Source organism: Geotrypetes seraphini, chromosome 2, assembly GCF_902459505.1.
Source record: "Geotrypetes seraphini chromosome 2, aGeoSer1.1, whole genome shotgun sequence".
In the NCBI taxonomy this organism is placed as follows: Eukaryota; Metazoa; Chordata; class Amphibia; order Gymnophiona; family Dermophiidae; genus Geotrypetes; species Geotrypetes seraphini.
This window is the reverse complement of record NC_047085.1, coordinates 339,568,857-339,583,655: the sequence shown is the minus strand read 5'-3', so window position 1 is coordinate 339,583,655 and position 14,799 is coordinate 339,568,857. Positions and strand designations below refer to the sequence as shown.

The 14,799-nt window shown below is 41.7% G+C and overlaps 1 protein-coding gene across 4 annotated transcripts in view; it reads right to left on the bottom strand.

Annotated features, from left to right (window-relative positions):
* BLVRA (biliverdin reductase A) overlaps window positions 1-14,599 on the bottom strand; it is a 52,416-nt gene extending 37,817 nt beyond the window's left edge. Inside the window, exons 1-2 of one of the 4 annotated variants that reach the window (XM_033930295.1) lie at window positions 14,217-14,599; window positions 4,101-4,228 (exon numbers count right to left, since the gene is read on the bottom strand). In XM_033930295.1, coding sequence (XP_033786186.1) covers window positions 4,101-4,219 — 119 coding nt within the window. In that variant the 5' untranslated portion in view covers window positions 4,220-4,228; window positions 14,217-14,599. Of the gene's footprint in view, window positions 1-781; window positions 948-1,748; window positions 1,847-4,100; window positions 4,247-14,216 lie in introns of those variants that run through there. The other 3 variants (XM_033930296.1, XM_033930294.1, XM_033930297.1) reach the window with 3 other exon arrangements.
* Between the last annotated feature and the right edge of the window lie 200 nt (window positions 14,600-14,799).

Here is a 14,799-nt window from a genome sequence, read left to right as displayed (position 1 = left end):
AGTTAGTACAGAAAACTAGCTACTAAGGGCTCGATTCTATAAACAGAGCCTAAATCTCCCGGTGCCTAGAAAAATGGAGCTGACCACGTGTCAATCACACTTAAGCACCGTTAACAGAATTGTGCCTATCAGCACCTAAGTAAAAACCTAGGTGGCTGTAATGTAGGCCAGGTTTTTAAAGGCCTACATTACCAGCATCTAAGTTCTTTACAGAATTATGCTTAATGGTGCCTAAGTACCACTCCACTCCTAAACACCCCCACTTGGGCGTTAGGGGCTGCTAAGCACCATGCGATAGGTGCCTACCTTTTGTAGAATCAGGTAGGCCCCTATTGGTCAATTAATCTTTTTTTTCCATTATGAACTTGTTAAAGCTCATAATTGAAGCTATTAAGGCTGTTTTGCCGATTAAGTTAGGCACCTAAAGAAAGATTAGATTCTTACCTCAAAAATTTTTCTTTTAGATGTGTCTAATGGCCCTGAACCATAGGGTCATGCATCTGAACCTGCAAGTAGCTTGCATAATGCTGTCAATCATCTTTGAACTCCGCCTCCTTCCCAGGCATCTGCTCTTGCCCCTCAGTTTGTACAAAAGCAATCAAGGAGCACTGTAATGACAGACATAACTAGAAATGGGGGAAAAATCCCTGACACTACAATTCTGGTCTGCTCTGTAACAAACATATCAATAGACATTATAACATTCAAGTAACTGATCAAAACAGATACCATAACTATGTGCAACCCGCACTAATATTATAAAAAGTATGGAGCTACTTACATGTCCTACTATCAAGCAGACACTTAGACCAGACTTTACATTCTTGTGAGGGTTTTTTTTCCATCTTATCTGAGAGACAAAGAAGTCTCCAAAGCCAGACTGATCCCAAGGCAGAAGGCAGGCAAAGCCCATTTACAGGGCAGGGCTTCAGGAATACTAGACACATCTACAAGAAAGGAGATTATTGAGGTAAGAACCTAATCTATCTTTCTAGTGCAAAGTGACTAGTAGTCTTGAACAGTAAACCAAAGCAGTCCCGTGAATCTAGGATGGGCCCACTGAGCCTGCCTTCAAAACAGAGGGCCTGAAAGCAGTGTCTTTCCTGGCTGCTACTTCTACTCTATAAACCAGATACAGACAAGAAGAGTAGACCAAGAAGCTGCTTTATTGAATTCCTTGGGCAAAATCATCCAAGTCTCCACCCATGAGGTAGCAACTCATCTGATAAAGTATGCTTTCCATGCGATCAGCTGCTACTTACCACAGCCCACATATGTGGAGGTAATGGCTATTTTAATCTATCTGGAAATCAAAGCCTTAGACCCTGGCCTCCCTTCTTAGTCTGACAAGTCAGAACAAAAAGGTGATCCGATATGTGAAACTCATTGGTAACTTTGAGGTACCTCAAAATGTAAACCGTGCAGGCTGCTTCAAAACTGGGGCCTGCACGGTTTGCATTTTGAGGTTTTCATCCACAATTTCAAACTCCACAATTTGGTGATTCCCTAGCGTGAAGAAGACAGGTATATTATTTTTGATGCTCTACAAAATCAGGAAGATTCACACAAAGGACACCTGAGAAAGGCAAAATATTGCCGAAACACAGCCTGTGTAGGGTCATGGCTTCAATTCCAACATCGCAAGATATATCTGTTCATTTTATCATTTGTATCTAATAATCTGTTTGCATCATAAATGACATTGTTATATTGTATGGAATTTGTATAATAAATGGTTAGATACCTACTCCTTGGTGATTCAGGAACGTGTTCCACACTGTCTGCTTCTGAACCAACAAGAACACAGCATTTTTCTGACAGCAGTTCAATAGCAGCAAGTACTGAGCACTTCCCCTGAAGAAGCCATTTAAAGTTTGAAATATTGCTGCATATGTCATAAATAAGACTTATCATACTGTTGTCTGTGTTATGAAAAAATGCACTGCACGTTTCAATATTATCATGACTGAAAGTTAGCAGTGCAAGCACTTTGAACGATGCAAAGAATAAGTGGAATAAATGTAAAATGAAGGTGTTTTTTTTAACCTATAATACCCTTAAACCTTGAAATTAGGTACCTTCAAGAAGATAGATACCAGAATTAGCCAGTTAGCTCAGTCACTTTTCAAAACGTATCCATTCCAAGAGGGAGACTTTTAATGCCAGTCCTGGTTTTACGATTACATCCCAAAGCAGTGTAGTAATTGTAGTCCATGATTTTACCCATTGAAATCGGTGCTGCAGGTTCTATGTTACACCAGGGTGAGGTTGGCAGAAATTCAGGAGCAGTCAAAAAGGCTCCCTCCTGGAATGGGTAACTCAGTAGCTCTGGTTTACAAAAGTTTAGTGCATTTAGGGTTCCTTTTACTAAGGTGCACTAGTGTTTATAGCGCACGCATATGATTAGTGTGCGCTATAGTGCGCGCTAGCTGAAAAATTACCGCCTGCTTAAAAGGAGGCGGTAGTGGCTAGCACGCACTAAAACCACTAGCACACCTTTGTATAAGGAGTCCTTAATGCTACATGTTCTATTTTATTCCTATGGACCACATAACACCAGGGTAGGATTAACCAATAGGCCCAGTAGGCACATGCCTAGGGCCCAAAATGGTCAGGGGGGCCCAATGAAGGAGGGCGTCAACATTGTTTTTTCCAAACGGTGATGAGCCCCTCCAGCATCAATCGGCAACACGGCCCCCCCTGATCGGCAACACGGGCCCCCCGATCAGCAATGCGGCCCCCCCATCAACGGAAAGTAAGACAAGCAAGCAACACGGGTAAGAAAGGCAACGGGAACTGTAATTTTGCAAGTGGTGCTGCTTGCCCAAAGCTTCCCTCTGACGCAGCTTCCTGTTTCCGCCTGGGCACATGGTGGGGTTGGGTGGGGCAGGGGGCCCAGTGTACTTGTGTGCCTAGGGGCCCTCGACGAATTAATCCTGCCCTGCATAACACTTAGCACACGCTAGTATCTGTTAGTGCATGCTAAACTTTAGTAAAAGGGCCCCTTAGCCAGCAACATCCCTCTGAATACTGACCTCAGGATATTTTGCCCCCGTTCAGTCATTCACAAAAATAGGGAGTTTATGTTCCAAAGCAGTCCCCAAAATTCCAAATATTCACATTAGAAATGAAATAAATAGAACACTCTTTCTTTCTCCTTATACCAGCTCTCTTCATTTATATTAAGTCTTAAAATTAAGAATCATGGCAGGAATTAGTGTAATTAATACTAATAAATATGGACACATTAAGTGAAGGCAAAATCATGTCACCAATAAGAAGTTGAGTGACCTGAAGGTAAAACTGAAACTCAGGGCCAGCAGTACCACTACACATACTAGGTATTTGCCTAGGGTGGTAAAATGGGGAGGAGATGTGGTGGCACAACTTGCTGTTTCAGCCTAGTGCCAGACCTTTTAGTACTACTCAAGCACTGCTTCATCCCACCCCTTCCAACAGGAAGTCTGCATCAGAGAGAGTGGGACCAGCAACCATTGAATGTGGCTATAATGAAAAGCCTGCTGTTGTGCTGAGTGCAATGGCAGCTTTGAGGCAGAAGGAAGTGGCATGGCAGCAAAAAGCCTGGCAGGAGGATCTGGTGAACCCATAGGGGGGATATGGAAAGGGAGAGAAGATGTTGTACACCTGGAGACAGGGAGGTGAAAGAGAGATGCTTGACACCTGGAGATGGGGAGGAGAGAGGGAGATGCTGGACACCTGGACAGGGGGAATGGAAAGGGAGATGCTGGACACTTGGATAGAGGGAAGGAGGAAAGAGGAGACGATAGACTATAAATGGGGGGGGGGGGGCTTGAGCCACCCCTGAGGGGGATGGGTCGCATGGTTACAGTTTGCCTAAGGCATCTGATACCCTTGAGCCAGCCATGCTGCTGCTGCTTGCTGTGGTGAATCATTGCTTTATAGATAAGGGCTATACTATATTTCTTTCTTTATATATATAGTTAATAGAAAATGCTTAATTTTCCCATACAATATTTATGAACAATTTGATAATTATTTTAGGACATTCATATAACAGACACATTAATAAAGAATCAGCCATTTTAAAGAGAGAAATGTGCTTGTTCGAAACATCTAACCTGGACACAAAGGCAATGAGCTTCAGACTCTCGGAAGGACTGGATGGCAAAGGATTCAGCAAGTCTCTGATCCGCACTGACCCAGCGATTCCAATCCCAACGACCACAACCCCAAACATTTTGTTAGTCTGCATTGAAGATTTCAAAAGTAGGTTTAGTGAATTGCAAATTGAGGCCAGCAGCAATTCAGTTGACTTGCCCTCAGTTCCTTTTACCGATGGAAGTACCTCCGGCTCACAATGGCTTTATAATTTGGGAAAGCTGTGTAAGGCATCTGAGAATAAAAGTGCCCAGAAGTCCTCAGGAACACTTGAAGAATGAAGTGGTGCAAGGTGATGGGAAACCAAGGTGATTATCCCACAAGAGGATATAGGGGCTATAACTAATCATTAAGGGATCCCCACATAGCATTCTGCTAAAGGCTTCCAGGAAACTTTGAGAAGTCATGGCTACTTCTCTGATTTCGGAATCATGTAATCCAGATTGTTAACATCAGTTTCTTTCCTAACTAATTCATAGAACACTACGAATCTGTAAGTTATTCATAAGCGGGGCTTCACAGGGCAGACATGTAAAAGACTCAGAATGTCACTGGTTTTGGCCATTATTTTAGACACATATATCCATGTATACATAGTGCCATATATATGTGTATACCACATATATTATAACTACCAATTTCAGAAAGCTGCTATTTAAACATGGAAATCCACTCCATGCAGAGATTTCAAGGGGATGTGGTGTGACATGGGTAGAAAAATTAGTCTTCTTATTTTCTAACTCCTATTTTATCTATCTATATGTTCCATCTTTGCTTACACCTCATGCTTTCTATTAAAATGTTTTGTGTATTTGATTGATATTGTAATGAAGCATATATGCCATACCTTGAATTGTTATTTGAATATTTTTATTGCTGTTATTATCTATTACCCATATTTGACTTAATTAATTGTACACTGCCTTGACAGAATTTCTTTAAAAAATGTGGTAAATAAATCAAATCTACATGTATGGGAAAACTTTCCAAATTAGGCTTTAAACCAGTTCTAAAACACACAAGTTTTTTTTTTTTGTTTTTTTTTTAAAGTGCTCATTTTGGTCAGAACTTTACAAGAGGAATGAAGAGCATCTTTCTCCTTAATCCCATGTAGTTTGCTTCCTCCTCCAGAAGTTAAAATTAGAGCCTCACTACATAATTGGCAGCACTTACATATGTACTGGGTTCATCCCATTCATTGTTTTCAACATGTGCATTTGTAAAATGGCTCCTCACACCACAAGTTTCAATATAGAAAAGAGGGCAACGATTTTCTGCAGCTTTTGATACAATTGAACATATAAGAAAATACTTCTTTACAGAAAGGGTGGTAGATGCATGGAATAGACTGTATCTGAATTCAAGATAGCGTGAGATAGGCATGTGGAATCTCTTAGGGAGAGGAGGAGCTGTGGATGAGCAGATTGGATGGGCCATTTGGGTTTTATAACATAAATATTTATTTATTTATATACCACGAAAGCCTTTCAGTTTAAGGCGGTTTACAGGAAAAATGGCTGAGGAGAATCAGCAAGGTACAGCAATGGGGAGAGGAATGAAAATTGTATAGATTGCATAGAGGGGAGGTTAAGCAAGGTTTTTATAAGGAGAGAAATAAATAAATAGGTAGGAATGTTCATAGTCTTAGAGCAGCAATGTGGAATAGAATCAGTGGGTCAGAAGTCTTTTCATGGAAAATTTAAGGTGGGTCATCCTGTTTGGGGAAGAGGAGCATTTTTAGGAGCTTTATCTGCCATCATGTTTCTATGTTTCTAATTAATGACTTTTACGGCCTCTTTTACAAAGCCATGCTGGGCTGCGCTAACAGTCCGGAAGCCCATAGAGATTTAAAGAGCTTCGGGGCTGTTGCCGCATGGCAGCCGCTAGTGCGGCTTTGTAAAAGAGGCCGTTAGACTTCGTGAACTGTGAATTTCAGGTCCTGTTCATAAGTGATTTACTGAATTTCTTGATAAAAGGTCATAGAGTCCAGATAAGTGGAAATCTTACTGTGGAGTGTCTCCCGTACTTTTTAATATCTATTTACAGTCTGTGGAACATTATTTACTTTGTGCCTGTTTGTTCTGTCCTATGCTGATGACATCTTTGTATTGTGTCCTGCCTCTGAATCCTTTACTCAGGGCTCCTTTTACTAAGCTGCGCTAACGTTATTATCTCACGCTACACGTTAATACCTCCATAGAGCTGGCTTTAGTATTTTACACGTAGCGCGGGGGTTAGCGCACGCTAATCTTCAGCGCGTGCTAAAAACGCTAGCGTAGCTTAGTAAAAGGAGCCCTCAGTCTCTTGAAATGTTTTCAAACATTATCTGAACTATAGATGTTTAGGCAAAGGATAATTTTCTTAAATTAAATAAGCAAAAGACAAAAATAGTATGGTTTGCCAGGTATGATGATATTCCTTTTAATGATTTTTCATTGCATTCTGGAGAAATTCTCCAGACTGAAAATAAATCTAAGGTATTAGGGATGATTTTGGATGCAAATTTAACTATGGCAGATAAAATAGACTCAAAGTCAAAAAAATGTTTTTCAAATTTAGATAACTAAGAACTATTCCATCTTCCCTTGTTTCTACCAGATTTCAAACAGTCTCGCAAGCAGTATTATTACAAGTTATTGTAATTCTCTATTGGCTCCTTTTTCTAAACCACGGAAGACCTTCTTTCCACAGGCCAGCGAGGTAAATGTTCCGATGCTCATTCAATTTCTATGAGTAAATAAAATAAAATAAAGAAGCTCAATAGGGTTATATCTCTTTTGAGGAAACTTCGTTGGCTGCCAATACATTATAGAACAAAATTTCAGTTAGCTTGTTTCATCTTTAAATCATTGTTAGGCCAATGTTCCTTCTCTGTTAGTAAATATTGCTTGCTTTTAGAGCTGCTGGGACTGGAAGAAATCTCACAACATCAAGAAAATTGACCCTGATCCCTCCACAAAGAGGGCACAACCAAGAAACAAAAGGCTTGTGGAGAGTTGATGGCCAAGATGAAGGCTTTATTAAAACAAATAAATAATCCACATAAAAATGTCTAGGGCCTGAACCACTGGAAACATGGACCCAACATGGTCCGTGTTTTGACACAATTGTCTTCTTCAGGGGTCCCTATTGGTCCTATAAATAGACTTGTGGATTAATTAAAATGAAAATCTCTGTGCTAGGAGATTTTCGTTTAAATTAATCCAGAGTCAGGATCAATATCAGTCATCAACAGGGCACTGCCTTATCTAGTGTGCACTGCAAATCCAGAGAAACAATGTTGTTATGTGCGCCACACTGTATCTGCTTGCAATTTACATAGGAAAACACACATAGAAACATGATGGCAAATAAAGGGCAAATGGCCCATCTGGTCTGCCCATCTTTTCCTCTAAGAGATCCCACGTGCCTATCCCACATCTTCTTGAATTCAGACACAGTCTCTGTCTCCACCACTTCCTCCGGGAGACTGCCACACATCTACCACCATCTGTAAAAAGGTATTTCCTTAGATTACTCCTGAGCCTATCACCTCTTAACTTAATCCTGTGCCCTCTCATTCCAGAACTTCCTCAAGTGTCAAGTTTGTAGGTCATGTGTCAGTGGTGATGTTGGAGTCACTGTTGTGTAAATCACTGCCACATAGAAAATGGATAACAGCAACTAAAATCCAATTCAATCCAAACCTTAAGGCCTGTTTTACAAAGGCGCGCTAGTGGCTGCTGAGCGGTAACGGCCCCGAAGCCCATAGAGATTTAAAGGGCTTCGGGGCTGTTGCTGCGCAGCTTTGTAAAACAGGCCCTTAGTCTTGTATACTGGGTCATTCCAACTATGGGACTCGATCCAGTTCACAAAGTTAATTAAAAAGAAAAAGGAAAGCAATAATTGGACAAAGAAGTCATCAGATACAATCCCTTATTTATCAGTTACAGAATTCTGAAATAGATACGTCTGTGTTTTACTCAACTCTCACAAGTCACAAAAAGATGACTGCTTGACTGCCAGTTTTAACTGCCTGCTGGCAGCCGGCACAGCCATATATGAGGGTGAATCAAAAATTAAAGGCAATTGTTAAATTACGCGATAACTGGAAAAGAGCCTGTTAGATAGTTTGTCCACGTAGAGTGCAGCGCTTGGACTTTAGTCATGGGCAGCCATGAGGTCAGAAACATGGACGCACTTTCTTTGGGCAGAGAGAGTGAAACCTGTGGAAATTCCCCGTTGGATATTGACTCAGTATGGACATAGCACCATGAATCAATAAAAGGTTTATGAATGGGTAAAAGTGTAACCGATGAAGGCCGTTCTGGTAGCCCATCAACATCGCACACGCAAGAGCGCACTGATAGGGCGGATGCCTTGATTAGAGAAGACCGATGGATAACGGTGTCTCAATTGGCTGAAAATTTGGTTATCAGCTATGGATCTGCATTTGCCATAATGCGTGATAACTTGGGATACAGGAAAGTCTGCACACGATAGGTTTTCAAATAGCTTACTAATCTGCACAAGCAACAGTGTATGGAGTTTGCGACCCAATTTCTGAGACGGTATGAAGGTCTGAATATTTTGGAGAGAATTGTCACTGATGATGAGACACAGGTGCATCACTATGACCTGGAGCGCAAAAGACAAATCGTGGAGTGAAGACATCCGTCTTCTCCAGTGAAGAAGAAATTCAAACTTCAGCCCTCATCCAAGAAAATCATTTTAACCTTCTTTGGGTACATGAAGGGGCCTATTCTGGTGCATTTCCAAGCGCACAGGCAAACAGGCAAATGACTGTGCATTGCTGAGAAATGAACTTAAACCTGCAATTTGCAGCAAAAGAAGAGGAATGTTGTCCATAACAGTCTTGCTGCACCATGACTATGCACGTCTTCATACAGCATCAGTGACAGAAGAGACAATGAAACAGCTTGGGTTCAAATGTCTTCCACATCCTCCTTACAGTCCAAATCTGTCTGAAGGAGACACTGCAAGGTGCAGATTCACCTCTGATGATGAAGTAAAGGAAGCTGTGCTCATCTGGCTTCAGGAGCAGCCGAAAAACCTCTGTGAAGGAATGCAAAAGCTTGTTGAACGATACAACAAATATGTCATCTTGCATGGGGACTATGTGAAAAAGTGATATGTTCAATTGCTCACAGCTACTTTTATTAAAGCTGTTAAATGTATTTTGCCTTTACTTTTTGATTTACCCTCGTAAAAACATCTGTTCATGTTACTGTGTTGGAAGACACAGTGTGGTATCCTGCTACATAAACTCTTTTCTTCTTTTCAGTAGCGGTACTTCTTTTGATAAAATGTGTAATCCAGGTACTATTTTTCTGTTCTACAAAATCAAAATGAGTTGAACCTTAGCATGCAAAAATTAACCTTTAAAAAAATCCATCAATGATCAAGCATTTTAATAAGTAAACTACACTCCCTTTTTATTCCCCAAATCAAAAAAGTGCAAGTTTCTAGGGACATACAAAACAAATGCAATCCAGACCTGGTAGCTCCAATAATTTGTACAACTCCAGGAAGCTCAAACAGTGTAGTAATTGTTGTGGGTGGCTCCCTATCTAAGTAGGAGGAGTTAACATTGTGACATCAGAAAGGTGTAAGGATCATGAGAAGCAGTGAGACTTGAAAGAGTATATGCATATATATACTTCTCTATGCATATTTAAAATACAAACAAGAAAAACATTATTTGAAATAGCAATGGCCTCTTGTTGGTTTTCTGTTTCCCTAATAATTCTAATAGCACACTTTTACAAAAGCAGGTATACATCCCACTGAAGCAAGAGAAGCACATATGTGGCAACAGAATTGGACAAAGGCAAATTATCAAAGCCAATAAGTCTGCCTTTTCACATTATAGATCCCTAGCATTCCAAGCGGGCAAATGGAACAATTGCCTAACCGCCCTCATTTCCAATTCTCCGCCCTACCAATTGTTCAGGAAGTCATTAAAAACCTATCTCTTTGACAAATTCCTCTAACTCACCCCTCCCTCCTTCCCTGCCCCCCTCTCGGACCTCGATATGCCTCCAAACTCTCTGACTCCTCCTACCTTGCCAAGCCACTATATGGCCTTTCATAATCGATCTCTGTTTATCTAAATGTCCTGTCTTTGTTACGCCTTTATATTATATGCCTTATCATTGCCATGTATGTAACTTCGCTGTAAATGTACAGTCTCTTCATCTGTTAACCACATTGAACTTCCATGGTATTGCGGTATACAAGAATAAAGTTATTATTATTATTATAACATGAGCCTAATACAACATACTTTTAAACTCATGAACTTGGGACCTAGGTTGGCCACTGTTAGAAACAGGATTCTGGGTTTGAATGACCTTTGGTCTGTCCCAGTATGGCAATTCTTATGTTCTTATAACTGAGAGTGAACATTCCAGTAAAACTTCCCATCTCAGCCTGAATCTTCCTTCTTAACTTTCTGTTCCGGGGCCAGACACAAAGGCAGTGACAAAAATAACTTAACACAATGGCTGAATTTAGAAATGATATGCAGAGTATGAAAATTTCTTTAAACAGTAATTAATTTCCTCAAGAACTGGCATCCTGTATGTATAGCAACCTTTGGGAACTTTCCTATCCCAGTATGCATTGAGATCTGGGACATACCATCTTGGAGTAGTGAAGAGGTAAAGGCCACCTTGCTACACAGCATCTTTTGTTGGGATGATTGCAATGGTGTTTTGTAAGCCCTTATAACAGGGGTGTCCAATCTGCGGCACGAGGGCCGCATGCGGCCCAGTGAAGTATTTTGTGTGGCCCCAGTCGAGGGCGATGCAGTGTTTTCCTTTGCTGCCCCTGGGTATTTACCGTCTTGCCGGCTCCTTCCTCTGTCTTGCTGCAGCGTTTGCATGTTTGTGTGGCTCCAGAAACTTTTTTTCGGCCAATGCGGCCCAGCGAAGCCAAAAGGTTGGACACCCCTGCCATATAAGCTAGGCAGCTTCCTAGATAGTATATAGCATCTATGTGTAGCTTATTTTTAAAGAAAGGCTTATGCATTTTCTGTCTTGTGAAAGAATCTCTCCATGTGTGAAGCATGAAGACTTTTGGTGAGGCAGAGATTTTGCCCATTCCTCTGGCATCTGCAAGTGATTTTGGCTTGGTACACAAGCATCAGAGTGTGGGAGCGAGAGCTCCAATTCATAGTTCTACTTGAAGGAGAGCACGAGAAATGTGACCTGGACTTATCGTCAGAGGAGAAAACTAAGGAGGAGAGAGAGCTTGCTTGGTGGGGAATTAAAAGTGCAGAGCTGTGTGCTGAAGAGGATCTTTGTGATCCTAGGCAAGTCACTTGGTTTTCCATTGCCCCAAGTATATTAGATTGTGAGCCTGCCGGGCCAGATAGGAAAAAATGCTTGAGTATCTGAATAAATCCATGTACTGTATACTATTCTGAACTCCCCTGGGAAAATGGTATAGAAAATTGAATAAATAAACATGTAAGGTGGCATCCCCTTTGAGAGTAAATCTGGATGACCAGTTCCACAAACTAGGTTTTCCCAGAAGCTGAGAAACCATAAAATCCTGTGGAACTGATATGAGAAGAGATCATATAAACAGATGCTGATATGAGGAGGTTTGTAATTGGAAGAGTTGGAGTTGGTGGAACAGGGCAGGATTGAAAATTTTGTCATCCATAGGGAGACCCAGAGGATGAGAGCAGGGATACTTTCTTGGCGTTCAGAAATCTAGGGGGGGGGGAGGGCGGGGACAAAACACTGGGGTAGTATATCTTAGTGATAGCTCTTTGTAGTGGCACCAGGGGAGAGCCCTAAAAATATGGGAAAAGGCTCCTTTCTAGCCTGGGCACTTGGAATTGGTAGGCACCATAAGCAACTATAACTAATCTAGGCATGGACTGGAAGCACATATGCAGTCGAATTCAGAACCTGTCTCATATGAGTAAAGCTTTGCTAAATGCTCCAAATGACTTATATTTACCGGGGAGTCCAATACTCCAAAGGACTTGGTTTACCAGGGAGTCTGAAAGACATCCCTAGTGCCTGAAAGGGACTCCCTTCCTCCTGTTCAAAGACCCTCTAAAGATTCAGATGGAATGATATGGAGACATGGGATTTTGTTTCTGTAGTATATGCCCCAGGACAATGATAGATGCCCCAGAAACAAATGGATCAGGTACATTCTTATATTCCCTCCTTTACATGATTAATGTTGTCTTGAATTGTTGATGGTCTCTATTCAGTAGCAAAGGAACTGTTGCATTTCTGTTTACCTCTGACAAAAGCCCCTATTACAGATTCTACCAGAGACCCCACTGTTGACAAGCCATATGTGACATCCCGGGGCCCATCATTTTCTAACATCTCCCTCTCTATATGAAAAACATAACTTTTAGTAACAATCCACACATCGCACAAGAGTGTACCTAGGAAAAGGCAGCATCTTACATACTGTACTGAGCAGTAGAACATCAATACACCCATTGTAAAACTAAACAAGCCAGACAAGTACAGATTGATCCTGCAGTCAATGCTATCAGAAATTCCAAGTCGTTCATACACAGAAACACCCTCGCCCAGTATGGAATATGTAATCACAAACTAAAAATAGAAATATGTAGAAAAAAGTTAAACTGAATCACAAAGAAGCCAGACTTTGCTTACAATGCAATACCACAGAAACAGTGATGCATGCCCCCTAATATTATGCACAATATAAAGATAGGTGTACATTTGAAAAAACTGAGAAACAGCAATCATCATTTTAAAAATTAACAAACAGAAATCCTCCCCCCCCCAAAAAAAATAATGGGAAATAAGAAATTACAATTTTATTGGACTAATTCATTTTTCAATTAGTTTTCAGAGGCCAAATCCTCCTTATTCAGGTCAGTACAGTATACTGCTGTTATGGTAACCAGTCCTGACCTGAAAAGGGGGGTTTAGTTTAATCAAAAGATTGCCTTATTTCCATTTTCTATTTATGAACTTTTATCAATACAGATACAATACTACTTTCTTTTTTCTACCTTTTGTCATTTCTGCTTTAATCATCTCTTCACACTCTTCTTTCCATAAGTCTGTCCTCTCTCTCCCCTTCCATGCAACATCTGCCCTCTCTCTCTGCCTCTGCCATCCAGTGTCCGCCCTCTCTTTCTGCCCCTTCCATCCAGTGTCCGCCCTCTCTATCTCTGCCTCTTCCATCCAATATCTGCCCTCTCTATCTCTTCTATATGGCATCTTCCCTCTTTCTATGTCCCTTCTATAAACTATCTACCCTGTGCTCATTCTCTCCTTTGTACAAAATACATTTCAGCTTCACCCCCTATTTTTCTCTTTCTGTCTCCACCTCCTCCCCTATACTCTGGCATCTCTCTCTTCTCTTCTCCTTTCCTTCCTTCCTTCCCTCCCACCCCTAAGGTTGGCATCTCTGTCTCCTTCCCTTCCATCCCCCATGGCCTGGCATTTCTATCCTCTCCTTCTCTTCCATCTCTCCCTCCCCCTCCATGCTCTGATATCTCCTTTCCTTTCCCTCCCTGCCTCCTTTCTCCCTGGTCTGGTATCATTCTCCTTCCCTTCCCTCTCCCCCATGCCCTAGCATCTCTTCCTCCATCTTCTTAGTCTGGCATCTCCTTTCCTTCCTTCCTTCCTTTCCCTCCCTTCCTTCCCCATTGTCTAGCATCTCGCTTTCCTCTTCTCTCTCTTCCCTAGTCTTCCTTCTCTCTCCCTCCCTTTCTCCCTCTCCACAATCAGGTGCAGCATTTCTCTCCCCTTCTCCTCCTTCCCTCCCTCCCTCCCTCGGTCATCCCCCAATTAGCAGAACAGCATTCAGAACTCGCTGCTCTTGCTGGCATTGGGCCTTCCTCTCTGCTGGGTTCCGCCTACTTTCTGTTTCCGCAAAGCCAGGACCTGACAGAGAGGAAGGCACGACACTGACAGAGCAGCAAATTGTGAACACTGCCACTGCTGGAAGTTTACAATGCAGGGGACCGTATCTACTGATTCCTCCCTCCCTTCCCCGCAGTGATTTTCACATCAGCAACCAGCATGCCGCCTCCCCTCCCAGTCCCCCCACAGGCCTACCTTAGGTCCCTGGTGGTCCAGCGGTGAGACAGGGCAGGAGTGATCCTTCTACGTTCCTGCCCAGCAGTCTCTGTAGTAAACAAATGGCTGTTATGAGTTCCCACAGCAACCTCGCAAGACATGTTATATTCAGATATTTAAAATTCTGTGTGCTCATGTCAGTTGAGAGACTAGCATAGATCAAAAGATCTCATATGTCTACTACTCATCTCCATATAATCATAGCACACAAAGGGGTCCTTTTACTAAGTTGCGGTAAGCACTAGAAGGTGCATTAAAGACAGAATGGAATAGAAGGCAAGGGAATTAGAATAAGGTTATGGAGATAAATGTAGGGAATGGAAACCTGGTTAATAGCTGGAAGGTGTAATGAAGGAAGCTGACATATGGAGGGGGAAAAGGAGGAATGCAAGCTGTAAGGCAGACAAGAACGAAATATAAAATGGAAGGAGCAACAACAGATGTAAGGGAGGAAAAGAAAACAGGAAAATAAAAGGAGATACTTGAAAAGGATTTGAGGGGAGGAAGGAACAAGAGAATGGCTAAGAGAAGCCACCTAGCCGGAAAAATAAAATCATCAGAA